We start from the raw sequence: 24,843 nt of genomic DNA, 5'->3' as shown, positions 1-24,843 counted from the left end.
TCGGAAATTTCGTGTCCGTCAAACGCCGTTGATAGACATGGCCGAAAAAACTTTTCTGATTTGTGTGATTGTAATTCTCAGCTTCACCTTGGTCTGCAATTTTCAGCCTGGAAAGAGAAGTTTTTTTCGGGCTTGTGACAAAAATATTTATTTTAGCACAATACTGTTATAAGGATTTAGTTACTGTTAAGGTGTTTCGTGCGAAAAAGGTAAATAATGACATTCATCTGGAATTCTGAAACTATATTATCAGCTCAGATGGTAAAGCAGTTTCGCGCTAAACAGAAAAATTTCCATAAGAGCCTATGTATAAGAAGTGACTTCAATCGTTAATAACTTGAAAAGAAAATCTGAAAAAAATCTAGGAAAATTCATAGACAATTCAATTGTAGTTATAAACATTCTATATGGATTCCAGATGAATGTCATTATTTACTTTTTCGCACCAAATACCTTAACAAGACTTCTCAACTATTAAGAGGCTGTAGAACATACCATCGGAGTAGAAACTGGATTCCAAGTTTTTTCGTCGTCAAACGACTATTCAACAAAACCCAAATTCTTACATTATCAATAATCGTGGTATCTATAATGTAAGAATTTAGGTTTTGCTGAATAGTACTCCGACAACGAAAAAACTTGGAATCCAATTTCTACTTCGATGGTAAGTTCCATTGCCTCTTAACATCATTTGCTAATAATTAATGCATGGTATTAGGGGAGGGTAGGGTAAAATGGACCGCAGGGCAAAAGGACCCCTGATGTGATGGTAATAATTTTTATTTAAAAAATTCATTCGCTCCATTTGCCCATCCCCGTTTACATTGAGGTATTACAAAGATTGAATTTGGAGGAAAGAGTATGGGTCAAATTGTGAAAGCAGAATTGTAGGATTGCCTTCCAAGAGTCATACGTCTCAAAGCCCAGACTTCGCGAGGTTGAAAGGTCACAACAGTCATGCTTCGCGAGGTTCAAATGTTGCAATGGTATAATCGCCGCCAGGAAAGAAGGAACTTGGATCTGAGTGGTTGGGGACGTCGAGTCGTAGCTAAAGTCGAGAGAGTGGGGGTACCCAGCCACGATCCTTCTTTTGTGGCGAGGACTATATCTCCATTATCAGGTCAATTGATCCGTTTGTAGATCAATTGTTGTGATGAAGGATCTGAATCATTGAACGTTAGTATTAAGCCTCAAGGGTTAAACGTACACCCATACAAGAAGATGAATAAAAAGTTGAATGACCGTCAGTCAAATGGAAGAGTTTATCAGTAAGGGAGACACTTGAAGGAATCCGACATTTTTTTTGTCTCAAAATTTCATTTATTTAGGATGAGAAGTCATGGAAACACAAACACCTGCATCAGCGGACGACCACAAATCATCATATTTTAACCTCGCGTTTTTGATCATCAAAAATCTTCTGAGTTTGTAGGTTTCTGCGAAGAGAAAATCTTTTTTTTTTCAATTCATTATCAACTATTATTAACACATTCCTCAATTTGAATCTTTAAAAAGGATCAATTAATAACGAGAGATTGCATTAATGATTTACCGCCGTCCGCTTAAGCTATCTATGTCTCCCTGACTTCTTATCCTCAATAAATGAAATTTTACGACGGAAAAAAAAAGTCAAATTCCAGTGCCTCCCTTGCTACCAACCGCTTCTATTTGTCTGGTCAGGATCATTCAGCCTTTTGTGTAAATTTTAAATTAGATTCTGGAGACTTAAGACTAACATTCAATACAAAGAAAAAAAATCCTTGTTTCAAGGGAAAAATACAAAGCTTCCATTCGGAAGTAAAAAACACTTGGTCCAAGGGAAAAAACAGTTAGAGATAAGTGTCCCTATAATCACTTGAATCAAGAATATTTATCACTTGCATCTAGTGATAAATGATTCAAGGAATGAGAATCAGAATGTTCTTGATCCCAGCATAAGAAATCCCTTGAATCAAGGACAGATGTCTATTGAATCTAGTGTATGAAGTACTAATAACTAAAACTTCTCTCCGTTGTTTTAAGGAAAAAATTCACTTGAAAGAAGTGAGTTGTTCACTTGTTTCAAAGTGAAAGAATTTCCGTTCGTTATATTCTAGAATGACGAGTTGCTTGAAATAAGGATTATTTTCTCTTTGCGAATGATTCAAGCCCTTCATTAAAAAGGATTGATCTACAAACCGATCAATTGACTTATAATAGAAACAACACATGCAACGTTTCTTCCTCGTGAGGTATGACTGTTACGATTTTAAAGTTCGCGCGATCTGATCTTTGCCAAGTACGATCCTCGCGAAGCAATCCTACACTGATAGAACGGTTTAGTCGAACCAAACGAGGCTGTTTAACTATTACCGCGATTCATTAACTATTAACGAATCGCGGTAACAGTTAAGAAGCCTCGTTTGGTGCAACTGAATCATTCCACCATTTCTATCAGTGTACAATTCTACTTTCACCATTTGACCCATACTTTTTCCAACAAATTTATTGTTTGTAATACGCCAATGTAAACAAGAGTGTTCAAATCGAAAGAAGACATTTTTTAATGAAAATTATTACTTTAACATCAGGGCTCTATTTTACCCTACCCTCCCCTAGTAGTTAAGAAACCTCGTTAGCCCCAACCATATCCTTCCATCTTTACTATCAGCATACCTATTCTTTACTTTATACGACCATACATATTTTGCTTCCCAAAAGTGTCCATTCTATGCGAAACAAGGAAGAATAGTTTTTCGTTTCGGCTATCCAATATTCAAAAATCAGCAATCAATCCTTGAATAGAATAGTAATGATAACATGATAGCAATTCTGTAATTTATGCGAAAATATTTTATATCGAACAATAAATTTATGTCCTTGCCCACTGCTAGAAAAAATTTGAAATTTCATGGACAGTCAATTAGTAATGTTTAGGAGAGTGATATTGGATGGGATTGAAGAGAAAAAAATCCTTAAATTTCAGATTTCACTGAAAATTCAGTGAAATTTCAAATTTTGAAAAGCATTAAGATGAAAATTCTTAAATCTATTTGAATTTTAAATGAAATTATGAATATTTAGTACTGAAGTACGATGACTTCAGAACATTCACCGGAACATCCTGATTTCTATCAATTGTCAGAGAATAATTGAACTGAAATTGATAGTTTTCATTGCTTTTTCCATGACATTTTGAATTTTCAATGACGAAATTCCTTTCAATTACAGTGCATATAAAATGCGATAAACATTTCCGGAAAGTGGATCGGAAATTTCAGCCCGAATTTTTTTAGTGCACTCTATTGTACTATGTTGATTACTTCACTTTATGAGATATTTTCACCCTGAAAAGGCAACATCTCGCGTAAATGATCTGCCCTTTGAGCCAAATATTTCGTAGTGGGAAGAAGAGCGATCATTTATATTTGAAAATCTCGCATGGTCAAATGAAAGCATGCGATTTCTATATCGGTAATTTTCAATTTGAGATGGTTTTGGTTGAAAGAGAACATGTTTTTTTCTCTCCGTGTAGACTTCACTTCGCTTTACGAAAAAGAGTTTTACCAGATTTACACTAGTAGCTTCCTTATGTTCAACGATATTCCACAATATATGAGCTTCAATTCTCAGAGCAGTCAATATGAATGATATTTGAAATGAAATGCTCCATTTTTAATTTCTGGTGGTATTGAAAAATCTGTAAAGTTGAGGTTTTTTCTTCTAACAAAGATGAAAATTTCAATCAAAAATAAAATTTTCAAGTTAATTGGAAAAATTACAAGTTGATTTTTCACATAAATTCACGAGAATTGAATCATTTCTCAGCAATGAAACACAGAAATTGGAATTTTGGGAATTAGTTCTTCCTTGAGAATTGCTCTAAATTTTTCTATCACTGTGATCCATTACAGGAGAAGTACGACAACAACTGGTGGATTGGCAGGCTCGTGAAAGAAAGTGCGGACGTTGGGTTTATTCCATCGCCGGTTAAATTAGAAGCCCTCAGGGTCCAAGCGAGTGCAGCACGTGGGACGAAGGGTTTATATTCAACAAGAGGTGGCTCCTCGGGTAATTTGGGGGAGAGTGGTATGCCATCACGTGGATCAACTCCACCGACACCAGGTAATGTCCATTATCAATTGTCAATATGCCTCTTCACATTGAGAACTTGGATTAAAATAAACATTAACTTTTTTTCATCTGGGACCCAAACTCAACTCAGTGCTTGCATACAAAGAAAAATCTGTTTCTAGTTTTCAGAAGGAAGTTGTTGATTTTAAGGATTTCGTGGTTTTAACACGCATTACCCTCAGAATTAGAAAGTTCCTACTCGATTTCAGAGAAAAAATATTTCAAAAAAATATTTCAAAAATTCTCCTAAAATTTGAACCGATGAGCTTGTAAAATAAGGAAAGTCACCTTTTTAAATCAAAATGTTGGAAATTTTCGTCTGAAATTCCTGATACAAATCTCAGAATTTTCCAAGAAGTGAATTCTTCAATGAAGCTTCAGTGAAATCTCGTCATTGAAAAATTACAATTTGGTAAAAAAAATGAATGAAAAGTATGTTTCTCACTTCAATTATTCCGTGAAAATAAGTGAAAATTTGAAAAGTTCAGGTGAATCTGTTCTTGAATTTTCAATTAATTGGAAATTAAAGTAAATTCGATACGAAATATTCATGTTGAATTGAAAATAAAATTCATTTCAGTTGAAATTTTGAATTTCATATGTCTTTCTCGTAAATCAATTTTAATATCACTTTCCACGGAAATTGGTACTCGATTGTTCACGAAATTCCTAGGGTTTGCTAACAAGGCAAGAACAAATAATCGAGTTGAATTCTTAAATTAAGAACCTTTGAATTCATAAAGTAAGAAAATGGATAAATATCACGATTAATTGAACACTGATTGTTACATTTAATGACAAAAGAGTGATAAATTAGATTGAGATGGTACTATAAATTTTGAGGATATCTCTCTATTACCCGAGTGGAAATTCCGGACAGGTTTTGATCAATTTTGGATCAGACTAATGGATCCGAACTTGATCAAGTCAACTGTATGAAAACCGGATGACCTGTCTGTCAGTATCAATAACAATTATCAACGATAATTAATCCAAAACAAAAGATGATCCAATTCTTTCACCGTAGGCCGCCTCTCTTAATGAACCTCTACTGTTATTACCTCTGAAAAAGCTTATTTTTTTACGGATGCTGGGGATCGAATCGGGGACCCTATGATTACTAATCCTATGCCCTGACCACTACGCTATCGCGCTATTACTATTGAGTAAACTGTACATTGCCTATATGATTTGTATCGGGGTATTCGTTGAATTTACGATTATTCGTGATCTCGCGGATGTGCGTGTGTATTCTCAGAGATAAAATATGTTCAATAAATTTTTTATTTATTTCATTAATGAATAATAATAATGATAATAACAATAACTCTAATAAATAAATAGACATTTGGTGATTTTTTTTTCTCAAGATCATTTGCGTGTAAGTTTGATACTCCTCTGATACGTATTTACGGCATCATCATCCCTCCTTTCTATACATTGGAGAAGTCTGTTAATGAAATTGATTAATTAAATTAACTTAATTTAATTTATTTTCATTATAGTATAATGATCCTTTTTAAAGATTGAAAATAATTATTGATAATGGTTGACAAAAATTAATTTGAATAGTATAATAATGGTTAATTAAATTATCCGAAAAACTTATTAAAATTAATGTCAGGTGGACCGGTTCTGAATCTGATCGATTTCTCTTCAATTGACCCCGTACAAATGCCGATCACAGACATCAAATCCGAATTTGATCAAATTGGCGTCAGGCAGCCGACCCCAGGGTGAGAGCGTGCCTACCTGATCAGAACTTGATCTGAATCATCCTGCAGTTTTTCGGATCCAATCTACTGGATCAAAACTTGGTCAGGTTCTCATCAGGTATCATTTGATCATGTCTACCTGATCAGAACTTGATCTGAACCCGCCTGTAGTTTTTCGGATCCGATCTGCTGGATTAGAAATTGGTCAAGTTCTCATCAGGAATCACCGGATCAGTCGAACCTTACAAAAACCTGATCAAGTTCTGATCGTGCTTCAGGTGGGCCTGAAGCAATTTCCACTCGGGTTGTTGGGGATCGCAAAGTTGTCCCACTGCGCGATCTCAGTTCTGACGTCACATCACGTGACAGTGCCATCGCTCCCCGTCGTCGCCGGCTCCAAAACAGTTAACACGTGAATTTAATCGGGTCTCAATATTTAAATTAATTATGTATTAAATACGGTTTAAATATACGAGGTTTGTTATTTAATTTGTGTTGTTTATCCCCATACACCTTCCCAAGATATATATTATAAAAATCCAAATCGATTTCTGGTGATAAAAAACCGGTACTTGAAATTAAGAGTCTCAAGGCTCAGATTAAGGGTCAGAATGATGGTCCATATAAGGGATATGGGGCTCAAAAACCAAGGGTCAGGAAATAAGGGTCACGTGGGTCAAAATAAGGGCCACGAAGGTTATAATGAGGGTCAGATTCAAATGAGAGTCACATTAAGGGTCGAAATAAGGGTTACGAGAGGTATAACGAGGGTCACAATGGGGGTCACGAGGATCAGATTAAGGGTTACAAGGGTCAGAATACGGATCGTGGGGGTTGGCGAGCGAAGCGAGCAGGGAGCTTAGCCCCCTAGTTCTAAAATATTATTGCAACGTGGGTAGATTAGTTTAGAATCATAAAAATAATTTTATTAAAAAACAAAAATTATCATCATTTGCGAATCCAAATGTTCTGTATTAAGGAACCAAAATTTCATCAAATTAACCGAAAAAGTGGGTCAATTCAAGCCCAATTGTGCTAGAATTGAGCAAAACCGACTGAGAATTAATACTTTTCGTCTGATTTTCAAGATAAATTTATTGCCAGTATATGTATTTACTCGCTAGATTCTATCTCGACAGATTTATAAAATCAACGGATTTTTACTAGAAACTAGAAACTTGAAACTATTTTTCTCTGTGTAGCATCAATAGTACAGATCCTCTAACTCTATTCGAACTCAAGTAGAAGGCATGAAGGAGCCCCGTATATCCTCCCATTCCCCTGATAGTTCAGTCAAGTGATTTACATTGTTCTTGATTATTTCCATAAGGAGATGATAGCGATAGTGTGGGCAATGCCAGGCCGGGCAAGACGACACTCACGACACCACCAGCCAAAGAGAAGCGGAAGAATTTCTTCAAAAAGCCGGTAATACACATAGTCCCCCGTATCCAATATACTCAGTGATAAACCCAGTGCACTGCACTTTTAATGCTTTTTTCCCTCGCTTATGAACTAATTGACGAACCCCAATTCTTTTTGTATTTTTTCAATCACTCTGGGTCATGGTCAACGTTACAGTCCTACGTGAGTAGCCTCTATGATATAAATCAATTTTTACTTCTAATGCATTTTCAATCGGCTGAGATGGCGATAAATAATGAGGAATTTATTCAACAGGAAACTGCAACTCCCTACGATGTAGTTCCTTCAATGAGGCCGGTTGTACTGGTTGGACCATCACTGAAGGGCTACGAAGTAACGGATATGATGCAGAAGGCGCTTTTTGACTACCTTAAGCACAAATTTGAAGGACGGTAAGTAAAAAAATGACAATAGTGAAATTTAAACCTCGGGGATTACCCATACCAAAAAATATATGTTCTGAGAATTATATATTTTACATATGGAAGTGGCCTGATTCATATATAAAAGTTATAGGGGAGAGTGGGGCAGAATGAAACAGCCGAAAAATGACTATTTGACGCAATTCAAGTAAAAGTTAATAAAAAAAAAATTGAATAAAAAATTTTTTTTTGCTTGAATTGCGTCAAACAGCCGTTTTTCGACTGTTTCATTTTGCCCGACTCTCCCCTATGAAATAGCAATTTATGTATCTTTCATATGTATTTTATATCAATCTTATATACATACGAAGAATATATTAAATTGGCCTATATTATATATATTTTTTATATATTTTTCCATGGGGGTGGGTCAGTGCTTGCATTCAAATTTCCTTCGAAATGCGATTAACCCCTCACGTGCAAGGCCCTTCTGTTACCAAAGCTGATGTGGGCTCCATATCACTGAGATTCGATAACTTCTGAAGAATGAAAAATTATGAAACGCATATGTAATTTAATGCTACAAAATTCAGCTTCCCAAAGACCTTGGTCTAATTGCATTATTTGTTATAGTTTTTGAGTTATTCAATTTTGAAAAAAAGTCATACTTTTTCGCTTGGGAAAAAATTACATATGGATGTTATACTTGAGGGGGTAATAGCACTTAGTTCATAAAGCACAGTTGAATGTAATGAAATTAAAAAACATTGCTCTGATAATTTCTTAAATTAAAATCGTACAATTCTCCTGAAGAATCTGCCTATAGATGATTTCTTGGTCAGAATTTCCATGAGTTTTGAATATAACTCAACTCATTTTGTATATTGAAACATTTTTTATTGGCGTTTGATTTTTTTGGTATTTGATTCGCATAGTAGTGTTCTTTAAAAATAGAACATGCCCCTGCAGATGGCCCTACATAGAAGGACCAAAAGTAGGGTTTCTTTTGGTTTATTAGATGAGATGTCTTTTCTCATTATTCTTCAATCTTCGAGTCCGCTAATGACCGCACAGGTCAACACTCCCTCTTCATCAATTACTTACTGAAAGAACACATCTTAAGATAGCAGCGTTCTAATATAACAGAATAATCGAACTTTCAAACCAATGAGCGTAATTCTGCATTAATACATTCATTGAACAATCATCTGGGAATTTAAATACCTGAAAAGAACAAATTCAACTAAAGTGCATTTACGCGTTTGCAAGTACTTTGGCCCTCTTTTTCACTGGAATTCTTATCTACATTTATAGTTGACCATCAGAACTTCTATTTAAGCCCAATCTACCTCGAGGTTTCGAGCATATCATGATGATTTTATTATTTAACCTTTAAAAATTACGACCTTTGCTCATGGATCATTTATAAAGAATCAATTCCTTTAGTCTAAAAATCATATTTTCAATATGATTTACATAACAAATTTGTTGACATTCAAAATTCTATCAGAAATAGCTTTCATGCCAAAAAAATATGATTTCCGACAATTGAAATAACTTAGATTATTAGTTATTTGAATTACAAAATGTAATTCAAATAACATTGAATGAATGAACATTGAAAGAATTCTAACCCCCTAAATTATTTCACTCGAATCCTTGTCATGCAATTTAATTTCCAGATTTAATAATTGTAAAATTCTGAATCTGAAACACTCATGGATCAGATTTTCGTCAAAGCCAATTCACTAAAATTTGACATATCTTATATTAGAAAAGTTCAAAAATTAAGGCCCGGATGGATTATCTTTCGAACATTATCTCGATTGTTTTTTCATCTTCATAATCTAAAATATATCACAATTTCCACTAGATTTCACATCACGTAGGCGTCCCTAAAAATTATGATTGCACCATCAAAAAAAGTGGAAAAAAAACTGAACATTTTCAAAGAGCATTTTTAATAAAGATTACGAAATAAGCCCGATAGAGAGAAAATTGTAAATGTATAATTTATCATAGCAACTAATGATCTGACAGGCATTGGCTACTGAGACAAATAACGATTGAACAGCCATTAATTACTGTAGTTTATTAATTTGCAATTTCCTCCGTATTGAGTTCATTTCCCAATATTATTCAAAAATTCTCTTTGAAAATGTTCAGTTTTTTGCTTCCGAATGGAAGCATTGCAATCGTTCGATTTTCACATTTTCTAATTTTGCTTGGAAATGATGCAGAATGGGCTGAAACGTAAAAATACGAAGTTTGGGGACCATGTCTGTGCGTGACACTGTCCAGTCGGTGGTCATTTTTTCGTAAATTTGATAATTAAACGGGAAAAATCATTACAAAATGTTTGAAATTTTTTCAGTTAATTGGTATAACTTAAGACTAACTCCATGCCAAACTTCAGCTTGATCCGTCCATTAGTTTTTGAGCAATAGCCATTCGTTTTTTAACCTTTTCTCGCAAATATCTCGGAGAATACCCAACCGAATTCAATAATTTTTTTTTCAAAATATTCGGTATGATATCCTCTATCTAAATCAATCAAAACATATACACCCGTTTATACAAAGTTTTTGAGATATTTGAATTTTTCTTTTTTTGACTTGAAATCCTTGTTCGCGCTCTAACTTGAGTAAAAATTCAGATATTGACTTAAAATTTGGCATGGAGCTGTCTCTAATCATTGCAAGGACCGGTATGGAAGATGGCTCAATCGGTCAATTAGTTTCGGAGATATTCAACTTTGTATGTAAACTTAATGTCTTGAATATCTCAATAACGCGTCAACCGATCTCAATGATTTTTTTTCAAAATATTCGGCTTTTTTTGTCTTTTTATTCTTCTACGCACGATACCGTGAACAAAAACGAAGATAGCAAGCTGAAATGTGGTACGATCATAGCTCTCATAATATTGAAGGTTCATCTTTCGGATGGGCGCGATCCATGGAGTGCTTTCGGAGACATTCACCTTTTTGTAATAAACGATTCCATCAAAAAGTTTAATATTTTCCTGTAGATACTCTATAGCATATGGGTGCTCATCACAGGGATAGAGCGTATTATATTTGTTAAAACACTTTCAAATTTCCCTGAAAAAGCATAGTTTTTCAATCATTAGGCAGTATTTTGGTGTGGCATTATGGATATTCAATCTGAGCGGGATTAATGTTTTCGCTTGTGGAAGTATCGTAAGGTTTCTCCTTGTTTTACCTCGAAATTGTTGTTCGGTCTTTAGCAGATGCAAAAATCGAAACATCAAGTTGAAATCGAATTTTATTACGCTAAAAACCATTCGGAAGCCCACCATCAATTTATTGATGGCAAAGAAAATAAAAATAAAATTGATGAGTGAGATATTCAATGCCACATGCTCGCTGCCCCCTGCTTGTTTTCAACATTTTCTTGATTGTACAATTATTATTTTTGAAGACTCCAGGGCTATGTAAAACTGAATGGCAATTGAAGAACATTCCAGATTACCAAAATTTAAAAAAAACAACCAAATTAAATTTTTCAAAAGTAAAATTCATCGCTGACCTGAAAATCCTCAATCTGAATCACTGCCAACTCAATATTGACAATAAAATCGTTTATTCCCCATTCCAGGATCATTATAACCAGGGTAATGGCGGACATATCGCTAGCAAAGAAGTCACTATTGAACAATCCAACAAAACGAGCGATAATGGAGCGTTCAACGAGCAGAAGCAGTTGTCTAGCCGAGGTGCAGGCTGAGATAGAAAGAATATTTGAACTAGCAAGAACACTCCAGCTAGTTGTCTTAGACTGTGACACGATAAATCATCCATCACAGTTAGCTAAAACGAGTTTAGCACCAATAATAGTTTATCTGAAAATTTCATCGCCAAAAGTACTGCAGAGACTGATCAAATCACGTGGCAAATCGCAAACACGTCACCTGAATGTTCAAATGGTGGCGGCTGAGAAGTTGGCCCAGTGTCCACCGGAGATGTTTGATGTTATTCTTGATGAGAATCAGTTGGACGAGGCATGTGATCATGTTGCTGAGTATCTGGAGGCTTACTGGAGGGCAACACATCCACCAGTGGTGGCACCAATCCCCAGAGCCATGACAGCAGCCTCCGATGCAGCTGCTGGTGATGTTCTAGCACCTCGTGTGCCCTCAGGTATTTATCCAAATCAGTCATACATTAGCAATGATGTTTATCGATATTTAGATGATATTTAGATTATATCTAGACAATATTTAGATATTTAGTAGTCTATGCATCGAATTACTTTAATATTATATTTCTATGACTTCAGCATCTTGATTTCTTTCACGTGCCGACCATCTCTCTATTATTTTCTTTCTTTACAATTAAATCAAATAAAATCATCTGTAAGAAGCTAAGTACACGTCACAGAGGTTCATTACACGATTTTCGATTCTCATCTGCACACACATTTGTCACTGAATTTTTTTGTTATCATCATGTTATCATAAACTGAGTAATAGGCTAGTATTAATGTCACTCGCTGTTTATCTTTAATGCAACCCAAGGTGGCCATCACATCTCTCACTACGCACATGAGAAAAGAGGTAAACCACCCACCCACCCCACAACCCCAGTAATATTAGTGTTGATATCGTCAGGTGTAGTTATTCAAATTTTAAGTAGCACTTCGCTAGATGTATTTTACTGCCTTGATGTTTCATTTGTCGTATCCTCGACATGTTCTTTATTGCACATATCTGATGTACAGTATTATTTTTTTTAGAAATGTGTATGTATTAGTGTATTTCGTTATTGTCAGATTATTATTTTGTACTTATTGACTGCAATTTACTTTCTTATTCAGTAGTGAAGTTGTGGGACGAGGTCAGACGATTTCATTTGAACTATAGTTTTCTTATCAATATCTAGAGATTGAAGGGGGATAAATTTTTTTTGTTTAAATACTGTTGGACATGCTCTTGCTTTATCCCAATTTCTATATCTTTTGTAAAACCACGGGGAGAAAAATCGGTTGAAATTGATCAGTTTGCACTCTTAAAGAATTTCGTCTATGAAGAAAAGTGATGATATTGTTTTGAAGTGGTTACAGGGTTTTCATCCTTGCTGTCAGATAATTATCAACTTATTTATTTCAATAGATCATCTCTGAATCACATCACTGTAAACTATGTTTTATATTTCATGATTTTGAGGCCGTCCAACTTCCAAGTTTTACGGGCCGTTGTCCCTTTTAATCGGGACGTTTCGTTGATTCGGAGGTACATAATCTTGAAAAAAATGGTGGTTATCCCTTTTAATTGACATTTTTTATATAATAGTGGTAGTCGATTGTAAAGATTATAAAATTTGAGAGAATTACTTTTTGAACTGTCACTGATTGGCGGCCATTTTTTCTTCACCCATCACTGTGAACTCAGTGAATTGCCCTCAAGATTTGACATTGAGAATGACACGTGGTGGTGCAACTTCGATTTTCCATCCATGATCCTTTTTTGAGGGTTAAATGTAATTTTTAATGCCTAATTACTGCATTTATTGAGAATTACTCCGTGTGTCAATCACAAAAAACTTTCTGTCTATTCATAAATCTCGATTTCCTCATTTCTTTGAATTTTATTTCAGTCCAATTGGTGCACGCGTTATTTTTTTATTAAATTTTTAATTTAACAGTGTTCGGTGATTTTGGGAAGTGTAACATTATTTTTCTTTAAAACTAGAAGGCCTAGAGGAATTCTGTTAACGGATTCAGAATCAGTGGAATTCAATCTTTCTAATGCGGGTAATTTCATCTCTAGGAGAGCCAAGGTCGAAATGTTGTCAGACTGTGTAATGTTGATTTTTTTCGAATTCTTCTAAGTTTACAAGTTATTAACAACCAATTTAATTTCTTATACATGACCTTATGACGTGTTTTCAAATTGACATGAAACTGTATTATTGTCATTTCGGCTGTAAGGCAGTGAATCTTTGCATACGGCTGTTATAACACAAATAGTATAATATGTCATCAGGCGATAAAAGTGTTATCTGGCGAATGTGGCGTATAATGCGGAATAGCGGTTTTTTCGGGCCTAATGACAAATATTTTTCTTCACAATGTCTGTCAACGGCGTTTGACGGACACGGAGTGCTCCCTTAGGAGTGTTTGCAAAAATTCGAATTAAAAATTTGTAAAGGTTTCCCCATTGTTATGTAATGAGACCTTATTTTGTTACTTTTTTAATTTAGAGCATTCGAACCTTGCGATTTATTCTTCTAAAAAAAGGTTTAAAAAACGCCAAAACAACAGCCTACAAAAGTCGATGCTGGGAATTTTCGTCTCCGTTTTTTTCAGACAGGTGGCACAATTATTAATATTTAAAAAAAAATTAATATTGATAATTGCAAGAATTATGATTTTGTGAAAATTTCGAGTTTTTTTCAATGATTTTTTTTTAAATTGGCCCTAATATCAGCGGGGTTTCGAGCTATCAAATCGCCCTTTGACACACTCAAAGAAAATGTAAAACTCTTCAAAATGAGCCGTCGTATATACCATGATCTTCAGTTTGACTGCGCTTTATACGAGAAAACGTGTTTTTTTCAATCGTTAATTATTCAAAAAGCTCATCTTTAAAAAATCTGAAATTTTTTACTAAAAATTGTCAATAAAATGACAAGAATTTTGGCGCCAATGAGAGTTTATCTTTTGCCGCAGATCGGCGGTTATTAATTTTTTCACTGAGACAAGTATTGAAATTGACCGAAAGTCGCTGTTTTTCATGCAATTATCCCCCAAATGAGTAAATATTTAATTAAATATTAGCAAATTGAAGAGTCTAATACCATTTGGGAATTTCCATATAGCTAACGTGTCATCCATACTCGTCGAATTCCAATGTATTGCTAATAAGTATAACAATTACTCTCCACTTTGATCGATATTTATCGGTGAACAATGTCGGCAGATAACAGAGGATTCTGGTGTATCTTCGTTATACTGAATTGTGGTGTTCATTACTCGTTCTCATCATTACCCGGGTTTTGTTATCTGGACACAGATATTGTGAATACTTAAAACGTTTTCATTATCAAATCACCATGAAACTTTCAAATTAGCTCATGATTTATTATCACTCACGTCAGTTAAATCAGAAGTTATCATTGTCCATCAAGAGAAATGGTGGATTGCTATTATTGTGAATAAGACTTATGCTGCTAACGAATTTAGCGCCAGTTTAATGGAATCCTCTGGTCCGTCAACTTCATTTAGGTATCCTTCAACACCCAAAGAAGTGACTGCATCTTTTGAAACTGTGATATGTAAAATAAGTGGTTTGAAAAGATCCAAATCCAGTATATACACTATACCTAAACAAGTTCAAAATACGATTTTTCGTAAGTTTCTCGATTACCGACAAATAAAGCGTTGACAAATGTATTTCCATTGTATAATTAGAGAAATAATAATTTTTCACTCACAAAATCATACTGAAGATGAGTAATAGAAGATATAATGAGTCCAACCTTCACCATTTGCATTTTATTTAGTATTTAACTAAATATTCACTTATTTAAGGGATAATTGCATAAATCATAGCAATTTTCGGTCATTTTCAATACTTGTCTAACTGGGAAAATTAATAACCGCCGAAATATGGCAAAAAACAAACCAAAACAACCCAAGGTGTTTGAAGGTTTTGTTGTCTAATTGGCGCTAAAGTTCTGGTCAGATTATTGAAAAATTTTGGAGAAAATTTCAGATTTAAAAAATGAGCTTTTTGAGTAATTAACGATTGAAAAGAGAACACATTTTCTCGTATAGACCCTCTCAAATTGAAGATAATGCTATCCACGACGGCTCATTTTGAAGGGTTTTTCATGTTTTTGCTTCCGAATGGAAGCTTTGTAATCGATCATTTTTACGATCTTCGAATTTTGCCTGGAAATGATGTATAATGCTATGAAACGCAAAAATATGATGTTTTTAAGAAATGTGTGTGTGTATGTCCGTATGTATGTGCAGATTTTTCGGATTTTTTTTTTAATTTTAACAAAACAAGCAGGCGACCGACCCTATTCGACAGAAGACTTGTGACACCACACTGTTATGTCAAAAGTCTTCATTTTTCTGCTACCAATTACATTGGTTATAAGCTTCCGAAGGGAAGAAGTGCATCGTCTATTTTTTATTTTTATTATTTCAACCGTAGTATATAAAATCATTTCGTCCTCTTAAAAATTTCATATGTAAAATTATGTGGTTTTACTCCGATTCAATTATTTCTCTCGATTTCATTCGTATTTTCCAAAACAGACTGATCTGTGCTGATGAATACACGTCCCATTCGAATTCAAAAAAATCATTCTCATTCCAGATGGTATTCCATAGTGCAACTTTTCTTCTTTCATATGGAATAGCGTTCCGAATTTGGATCAACTATTGAAATCAAATTATAGTTCGATAAGACATATGTTTTTTTCTTTCAATCAAATACTCAAAACAATTATCTAACTAACTTCATCCCTCGGGAATCGATTCGTAAGAAGCTCAATTACATCTTCGTCGTAAATTAATATTTTCACTAATTTCGATCTTGTTCCGAAATATCCGTTGAAAAGGACTAAAGCATAAAATCTTGTCCCATTAATATTCTGCACTCCAATATTGGCAAACACCATGCCTGTCAATCTATAAAAAATTATCGTTGTAAAAATACTATCTCATGTTATCATTTTGGAGCTTTGGATGGAGGTCATCGAGACAAGTATTTAAAAAAAAAAAAAATTTAATCCCTCGAGAAGTAAAGGAGTTATTGGCCAAAATGGGTTTCCACAAAAAATTGAATATCTCGCGAACCGCTCGGTCGATTTTGCCCATTCAAAATACCATTCGTCTATGTCATGAAAGCTACGAACATACCAAATTTCAAGTCAACAACAACCTTTTTTATCGAGTTATCGCGCGCACAACGTTTTTCGCAAAAAAACAGATTAACGGCAATATCTCTAGACTCAACAGCGATTGTTCGATATATTATGGGTGCTTCAGATGGAGGTCATTGGGACGAGTATTTCAAAAAAAAAAAAAATTTAATCCCTCGAATAGTTAAGGAGATATTTGCCAAAATGGATTTCTACAAAAAATTGAATATCTCGCGAACCGCTCGGTCGATTTTGCCCATTCAAAATACCATCCATCTATGTCATAAAAGCTACAAGCATACCAAATTTCAAATCGATATTAACATTTTTTATCGAGTTATCGCGCGCACAACGTTTTTCACAAAAAAACCGATTAACGGCAATATTCCTAGACTCAGCAGTGATTGGTCTATGTATTATGAATGATTCAGGTAGAGATCATCGAGACGAATATTTTGAAAAAAAAAAGTTGAAATCGGTGCATTTATTGAGGAGATATAGCTGAAAAACGAAATTTAAACAATTGGCAATATCTCAGGAACTACTGGACCGATTGAGCCCAAATGGAGCCACAAAGTGGGGCTTATTCATAGCTATCATCAGTAAAAATTTCAAGTTTTTATCTGCGAATTTCACCGTATTTATGTTAAAATTTCTAAAAATAAACCCCCAAAACAGCCATTCTGCACATACATACGTACAGACGCAACCTCAAAAACATCATTTTTTCACGTTTCATGACATTCTAGATCATTTGCAATGAAAATTAGAAAATCGAAAAATCAACCAAAAATAATGCTTCCCTTCGGAAGCAAAAAGGAGTAAAGTTGAAGCTAAAAATTTGAAATTTCGTGGGATAATTGGCATAGTTTACAAGCAAATTCAGGCAAAATTTCAGCTCGATCGGTCAAGTAGTTTTTGAGATATAACAGATTTAAAAAAAATCTTTTTTCCTCAATATCTAAAAAACTACGCGACTAAATTGAATTTGGTTGACGCCAAAATGCTCCTTGTGATTATTTCTATCAAATCAAATCATAATATCTCAACTTAACTACGGACAACTAGGTAGTAATCGGCATTTTCCAATTTTTTGTATATTTTTGATAAAATCCTTGTAGTCACGATAACTCTAGAAAAAATTGAGATAGGAAGCCGAAATTATGTACGATTGTAGCTTCCATCATACTCAAGGATGGTATTTTGGCTGGGCCGAATCGGATGAGTAGTTTAGGAAATATGTAACTTTTTCAAATTTTTTTTGAAAAACTATTTTCCGCAATCTCTCTTCAATGGCTGGTCGGATTTGAACTTTTTTTTTCAATACTCTTCCCCATGTCTTCTATCAAAATCAATCAAAATATTAATAGCCTCCCTCACAAAGTTTTCGAGCTATGAGCGTTTCTTTCTTCTCATATTTTTTCATATGAAAGGTTGTGACATAGCATATGACGCGTAGATGTTGGAATAAAGGTCTGAAATTTTGGCTACTTGATAGTATTATTGAGCCATACTTGTGTATAAAATGTGAATGAAAAAATGAACTGAAGATAGCAGTATTTAAAAAATTTTCAATACTGTTATCTTCAGTACTGGGTGGGTCTGTGGAAGAATATATTGATAAATCATATTCACTTTCCATGAGTTAAATGTGTTGAGGTTCATATGTTTTAAGGATCTAATGTCTGGAGTTGAGCAGTTTTCATGGGTCCGAAGCAGGGACTGAGAGGGCGTTTCCGTTCCCGCTCCTGTTCTCCACTGAAAGAACGACATAGAACGGGAACGTTCTTATGAAGAACGAAAATGAGAACGAAATGTCGAGAACGTTCTTGCAAAGAACAAAATGAGAACGGGACCGTTCTTTCAAAGAACAAACGTAAGAACGAATCCCGAGGATTCTCAATCGCTATAAGGACCCCGTTCTCTATTGACTTATACAGTGAGGGTAGAAAGTAGAGAAATAATATCTTCTTTTCCTATCAATCTGAGGGTAATTTGCGGCTTATTTTCACTACATTGATTGATAATGCATTAAAAAAGCGTTGAAGACAAAAATTTCATTGGGGTTTTCAGCTCCGAATACAGTGAACTAGCCTCGCAGTATATGTCTCTTCAGACCGACGTCGGTGGCCGAGTGGATTAGACGCAAGTCTAGTGTGCGAAAGGTTGAGTTTGATTCCCCGTGGAACCGAATTTTTCAACGGAAGGCTCCGGCGAGCGGGAGGTTGCTAATAGAGGAACCGCCTGTACCGGCATGGGTTTTCTGTGGTTTCCCCATGCTACTTCTATGTTCTATAGAAGTGCGAATGCGGTACAGTGTAGAATCCACAGCCGCATGCATAGGGTTGGATAGAGTGCCGAATGGAACCCGAAAAAGGGACTCCGAGGCCGTAAAAAAAAAAAATATATATGTCTCTTCAGTAGTGGGGCATCCTCCTTAAATGAGGTATTCCATGCCAAATAGAGTGAATGGCTGACCCTCACCCTTTTGGAAATTGATTTCGTTTTTTTTATGATTGGGGGGCTAGGAAAACTATCTCTTAATTTTTTTCAGATTTTTTCAACAGCCCATTTCGGAGATATGATTGTTTCTTTGTTTTTTCGTTTTTTTTCAATAACTCAGGTTCTATTCCGCTGATTTTAATTTATGACCGCTCAAAATTTTCAATTTTCTACCATCGATAAAAAGATTTTGGGTAATTTTTGTTTGCAATCTGTAAGTGCTCATGAAACCGAATTTTCAAAAGAAACATTTGAAAAACTTGAATTTTCAAAATTATGTCACCTATTATTTTCATCATCTTTTTTTCAGTAACTCTTATAATTAAAACAAGTATTTTGAACCGTCATACAAGTTGGGTTTCGTACTGGATGTATTTTATTTTCCATTTTTTCTTGTTTCTTGTTTTTCTTGTGGAACAACTCAGCCTAACCTCATTTTACCTGGTTCTCCTGGCCCTAGAGACAAAATCGAGAACAAGGAAATTAAAAATGAGATTGTTACAAATATGTCAGATGGATCTTCATCCCTAACATCCAGGACAGTGCGAGCAACAGCTCAGATCCTGTTGTGCTAGACACATCTGCGCCTGACGCACTCACCTGAGGCTCCAAGCCTTGTTCTACTATTTCAATAGTTGAATCTGCGCTTGACGTATTGATCCAAGGTTCCAAGCTTTGTGCTACTATTTCAATAGTTAAATCTGCGCTTGACGCATTGATCCAAGGCTACAAGCCTTGTTCTCCTATTTCAATAGTTGAATCCACGCTTGACGCATTGATCCAAGATTCCAAGCCTTGTGCTACTATTTCAATAGTTGAATCTGCGCTTGACGTATTGATCCAAGGTTCCAAGCTTTGTGCTACTATTTCAATAGTTAAATCTGCGCTTGACGCATTGATCCAAGGCTACAAGCCTTGTTCTCCTATTTCAATAGTTGAATCCACGCTTGACGCATTGATCCAAGATTCCAAGCCTTGTGCTACTATTTCAATAGTTAAATCTGCGCTTGACGCATTGATCCAAGGCTTCTACTACTTCTACTTCTTCTAAGCCTCCTACTACTATTATGATACGTACATCTGCGCCTGACGCATCATTCAAGGCCTCAAACCTCCAAAATAGCATTCCACCTGAACTCGATTCAGGAATATAGGAGTTCCTGGGCCATCGAAGCCTCATGATGCCGAGATCTCTTTTCAGAGTGATCTGGGAGCTCGTTGGAGTTTCTGGCTGGTCTCGAATTTGTTGAGGCACAAATTACACAGATTTATGGAAATATCCACCAAATCTGAATTCAGAGATTGCTTTTATCTCCACTGAACCGTTGATCCATAGAGATATAGAATTTTTAATCAATCTCAAAAGACGCAGGTTCTGCACTCGTGGCATTAGAGGCGACTCCTCGAAGTCTGCTCTAGGAAGAGAAACTAGACAATCTAGTCCTCTTCCAGAAGTTGTGTGGTTCAAGAAAAATAAAAAATTTTTAGTGCCCTTGAGGCTACAGCTCCAGTTTAATTTTTGTATGGCTTCACATTTTTCGGGAAGCTTGAGAAGATTAAAATAAATCTTCAAAACTGTGTCAAGGTTTGGAGATTTATCCACCTTTACAGGAGAATCTAAATTCATTGGCTTCAAAGGAGCTTGTTTTGAAACGTAGAGTTAAAACAAACGGTTTAAAAACCTTGCATGCCGCAGGTTGAACAACAGGTCCAACCGGAGGCATTTCCTCAATCGTCCCAATGATTCTCGATCGACGTCAGCGTCTCCAGAGTTATCTTACTTCAGGAGAGCAAGAAGTAATGGCAAAAATCTCTGCAGCCATTCTTGAGCATTTCCTTCCCAATGGAAATTAAACTGTTGTAATAGTTTTATTCTAAAGAGACTGGAGAGTCGTAAAAGCCTCTTCAATTCTGGCCCTTACCAATCGGTAATTCCTCCAGAATTTCAAATCTCTGAACTGAAAGGGACAGTCCTGAGGGGCAGATAAACAGGTATGTGATCATAGAGGTACTTAAAACCTCTGTATTACTATCAGAATCCTATCAGGATCAGCTCGTCTCATTGTAACTTTTTGTTGGTGAACCACATGATTAGCAATGGTTAATTTTTCACATTAAAAGGTTGAATAAATTTATGAGAACTCATAACTTCAATTGAAGGATATGAAAACCCTTCCAAAACTAATACTTTGTGACACATTCACGGATGGAAATGTCTTCAAAGTCGTATATTTCCTGCCCCAGTAGATGTGGAGCATGAAAAGTTCCGTTGTTTTGGCATGGGTGGTATTTTTTCCAATTCCTACCCCTCATTTGGAATTGCGACTATAGTTCTCTAGTTTCGCGAGAGTCATGAGGTCGGTCATGAATCTTATTGATTCGGAGGCTTCATATCATCCACTTATTTAGATGATATTTTATTATTGGTTTTCTGGCTATTAAGTATGGTACCAATACAAAATTAAACTGTCAAGACTCTTTCTTGTCTGAGCCGTATTAAAAAGCAAAAAGCGTTGTGAATACCTTAGTATTATCAATGACTCTTACAAGTTTTGCCTAGAAACACCTTATGAAAGATAATATGCGTACAGCGATTTACGGAACAAATAGTCTATTTCATCATCTGCAATCTGGAAAATTTATTCCTATTTTCATTGACTTTTCTCAACAAATTATGGAGTTTCAATGACAAAATTCCTTTAAATATTAAACGAAATGTAACTTAATAAAAATTTTTAGGCATTGCAACAGAAATTTTAGCTAAAAATTCTCACGAGAAAATTTTAATTATCAACAGATTTTTCTCTCCGTATAATCTACTCACCCCGTTTACTTCTTCTGCTACTGAGATTTATCTGTAATCATTGATTATTTTATGTTTACTAAAAGTAAAATTTCCGATAATTGATGGAAAATTACGTGGTTGATCGATCGAAAATCGTCGTTGAAACTCGACACCGTGGTCGACGCGTCCTTGGATACGTTCATTATCAGAAAAATATAGCAAGATAAGAAAAAAGAAATGAGTCCCTCTTTTTTTACTCACTGTCGAGGATATGCTCGAGTGCCCTCAGGGTACCTGGTAGCCTCACTCTGTGTTTCTTTTCAGCCGCAATGTATGGATCCCAGCACTTGTACCCGCCACAGTGAAGCGAGTGGAGAGAGGTCCCCCTCGTATTATCCGCGTTAGTCTCTTTATCTTTCTCCCTCTTGCTCTCTGTCTCTCACCCATTTCTCCTTCATTTATCCGTTTTTCAAATAATCCAGCCAACAATTTGTTGCACTGCCAATCACTCCGCCCTCATTTGTGCATTTTCTCTGTTCATTTACAATATTTTGTTTCCGAATGGAAGCTTTGTAATCCTTCAAGTTTAAGTTGCGGTTTTTTTGTGTTATACTCGGAAGAAAAATATACTTGAATTGAGTATATTTTATACCAAAATCAAGTATATGCATAAACTTGATTCAAGTATAAAATATCTCTTTATATTATAAAAATCCAAATCGACTTCTGGTGATAAAAATTTGGCACTCGAAACTGAGACTCCACAATTAAGGGTCACAAGGGTTAAAATAATAATCATGAGTCAGAATAAAGGTCATAAGGGTCAGAATAACGGTCACAAGGTTCAGAATCAGGGTCATGAGGGTGAGAATACCTGTCACGAGGGTCAGAGTAAAGGTCATGAGAGTCAGAATAAGAGTCGTAAGGGTCAAATTAAAGGTCACGAGGATCAGATTAAGAGTTTTTAAGGGTGAGAATAAGGGTCACGAGGTCATATGCGAGTCATATGAGGGTTGGCGAGTGGAGCGAGAAGGGGGCGTAGCCCCCTAGTTCAAGTATATTATTCTTGATTCGAGTATATAATATACTTTATTCAAGGATATTATGTTTGATTCGAGTATAAAATATACTTGAATCAAGAAAAAAATACACTTGAAAAAAAAACTTGATTCGAGTATAAAATATACTTGAATCAAGTATATTTTATACTCGAACAGGGGATGGATGTTTCAATTCAAGGATGATTATTTCGTATCAGCCCAGGTTGTAACAAGCGCTCTCACGTGTAATATAAGGGTTAGACACTAACTGTAAGAATATCATGGTCAAAAAGTGGAGGTTAAAAAATGAGGATCAGAATATTAGAGTTAAAAACCGAGGGCCTGAATGAAACGGTGAAGGAATGAGGGTCAGACTGTTAGGGTTAAAAAAGAGAATCACAATATTAGGATAAAAAAATTAAGGTTAGAAAATAATAGTAAAAAAAGTGGGTGTCAGGCAATGAGGGTCATATAAAGGGTAACAACGGTGATCAAGCATAATATATGACTTATATTTAGACCCTCATTGCCTAACCCACTTTTTTTACTTTCATATTCTGACCCTTATATTCGGACACTTAGTGCCTGACCCTTATATTATACTTGAAAGAACTTGCTACAACCCGGCCTGATACGAAAGAATTATCTTCGAATTAAAATACCCATCCCCTAATTGAATATAATTGATATTTAAATTTTTTTTATTCTCCAAAAATCCATTATGTTCCACAAAATCCGGGAATGCAAATGTTTGGACTGTGTCCGTACGTATGTATGTGTGTGACAAAGGTTTTCGTCAATTCTTCGCTAATGAATCAGTGGAATTACATCATTTCTTTTTCTTAAGAGTCGGTGTTCTTGAGCCCTATGCATCGCTATAAATTAAAATTTTAAATTATTATAATTTTTTTAATTTTGGATTTTTTCCAAAAATCGGTTGTCTTACGGTAACTAAAAAAATGTTCGGACTTCATTGAATAATGACTTAAAAAAATGTTTGGAAGCCCTTTTGACCGAGCAATTGTTGTGTTTTTTTGAAAGGATAATAAGAATAATGATAATGATAACATTCAACTAAGTTGAAAATCTGCTACAATTGTTTATAAATAAATTTCAGTCAATTTAATAACACAAAACAAACAATGAATTATACACCATAGAAGGAAATGATATGCAAGATGACCATTCGGAAGCATATTGCTAGTTTACTAGCAAAAATAACTATACTGTATACAATACAAGAGCATTTTTCCACTTGTTTTTCCTATTCTTGCTGTTAATTATCTGCAGCTTTCAAGACTTAACGTTACTGTCTCATCTTCATTTCCTCGATGTCATAACAAGGTTATTTTTTTCCCCCAAGTGAATTTTAAAAGGAAATGTAATGAGAATTTGAGGACACGAGAACACAAATTGTGAAAGAGAATAATTGACAGTTGGCCTAGGAACGATTTCCATAAAATTATTTACCATAACTATAAAATTTCTATTGTCCTGTCGTCTCGTGCCAGCAGTAGAGGCTGTCGCTGCCACAGGGATCATCCGAAAAGCAGCGAGACTCAGTCTAAAGGGCTGAACCATCGACTTAGCTAACTAGCAACCCTCAAATCCAAAAACTATTGTCTAAATCTTGTCACAACCCCCCCACCGTTCTCAACCAAAGTTTCCAATATTTTCTTCTTGCTCTTCAAAAGAAATGACAAAAAAACAAAATCCAATAATAAACATATCTACTTGTGGACCAATTAACCACTTGTGCACTTGGAGTCTATCAAGACCCAGAGACATAGAGGGAGAGAGGACATTAATATTAATTAAAACCCCGATGCCAAAACTAATGAGAGAGACCGCGAGCACCCATTGGCAAAGTCGCGTTGTAAGTACGAACCCTTTTGAAGCATGAAAAACCAAACAAATCCGTTGCAAATTGTCCTGAAAAAAAATACACCGTGAAACTCTCTCAATCACATCAATCATCATAGAACATTCCCCCCCCCCCCCC

General features: G+C 35.2%; 1 protein-coding gene across 11 annotated transcripts in view; it reads left to right on the top strand.

Annotated features, from left to right (window-relative positions):
- LOC107041727 (voltage-dependent L-type calcium channel subunit beta-2) overlaps positions 1-24,843 on the top strand; it is an 85,298-nt gene that overhangs the window by 57,517 nt on the left and 2,938 nt on the right. For 5 of the 11 annotated variants that reach the window (XM_015262420.2, XM_015262416.2, XM_015262422.2 and 2 more), the window contains 6 exons: positions 3,894-4,104; positions 7,159-7,256; positions 7,410-7,415; positions 7,509-7,645; positions 11,236-11,777; positions 12,155-12,193. In XM_015262420.2, the coding sequence (XP_015117906.1) occupies positions 3,894-4,104; positions 7,159-7,256; positions 7,410-7,415; positions 7,509-7,645; positions 11,236-11,777; positions 12,155-12,193 (1,033 nt within the window). Of the gene's footprint in view, positions 1-3,893; positions 4,105-7,158; positions 7,257-7,409; positions 7,416-7,508; positions 7,646-11,235; positions 11,778-12,154; positions 12,194-22,125; positions 22,202-24,843 lie in introns of all 11 variants that reach the window. The other 6 variants (XM_015262417.2, XM_015262425.2, XM_015262419.2 and 3 more) reach the window with 4 other exon arrangements.

Source organism: Diachasma alloeum, unplaced genomic scaffold (genome assembly GCF_001412515.2).
Source record: "Diachasma alloeum isolate Michigan unplaced genomic scaffold, Dall2.0 Dall_scaffold_00374, whole genome shotgun sequence".
Classification (NCBI taxonomy): Eukaryota; Metazoa; Arthropoda; class Insecta; order Hymenoptera; family Braconidae; genus Diachasma; species Diachasma alloeum.
This window is presented reverse-complemented; position numbering and strand designations above follow the sequence as displayed.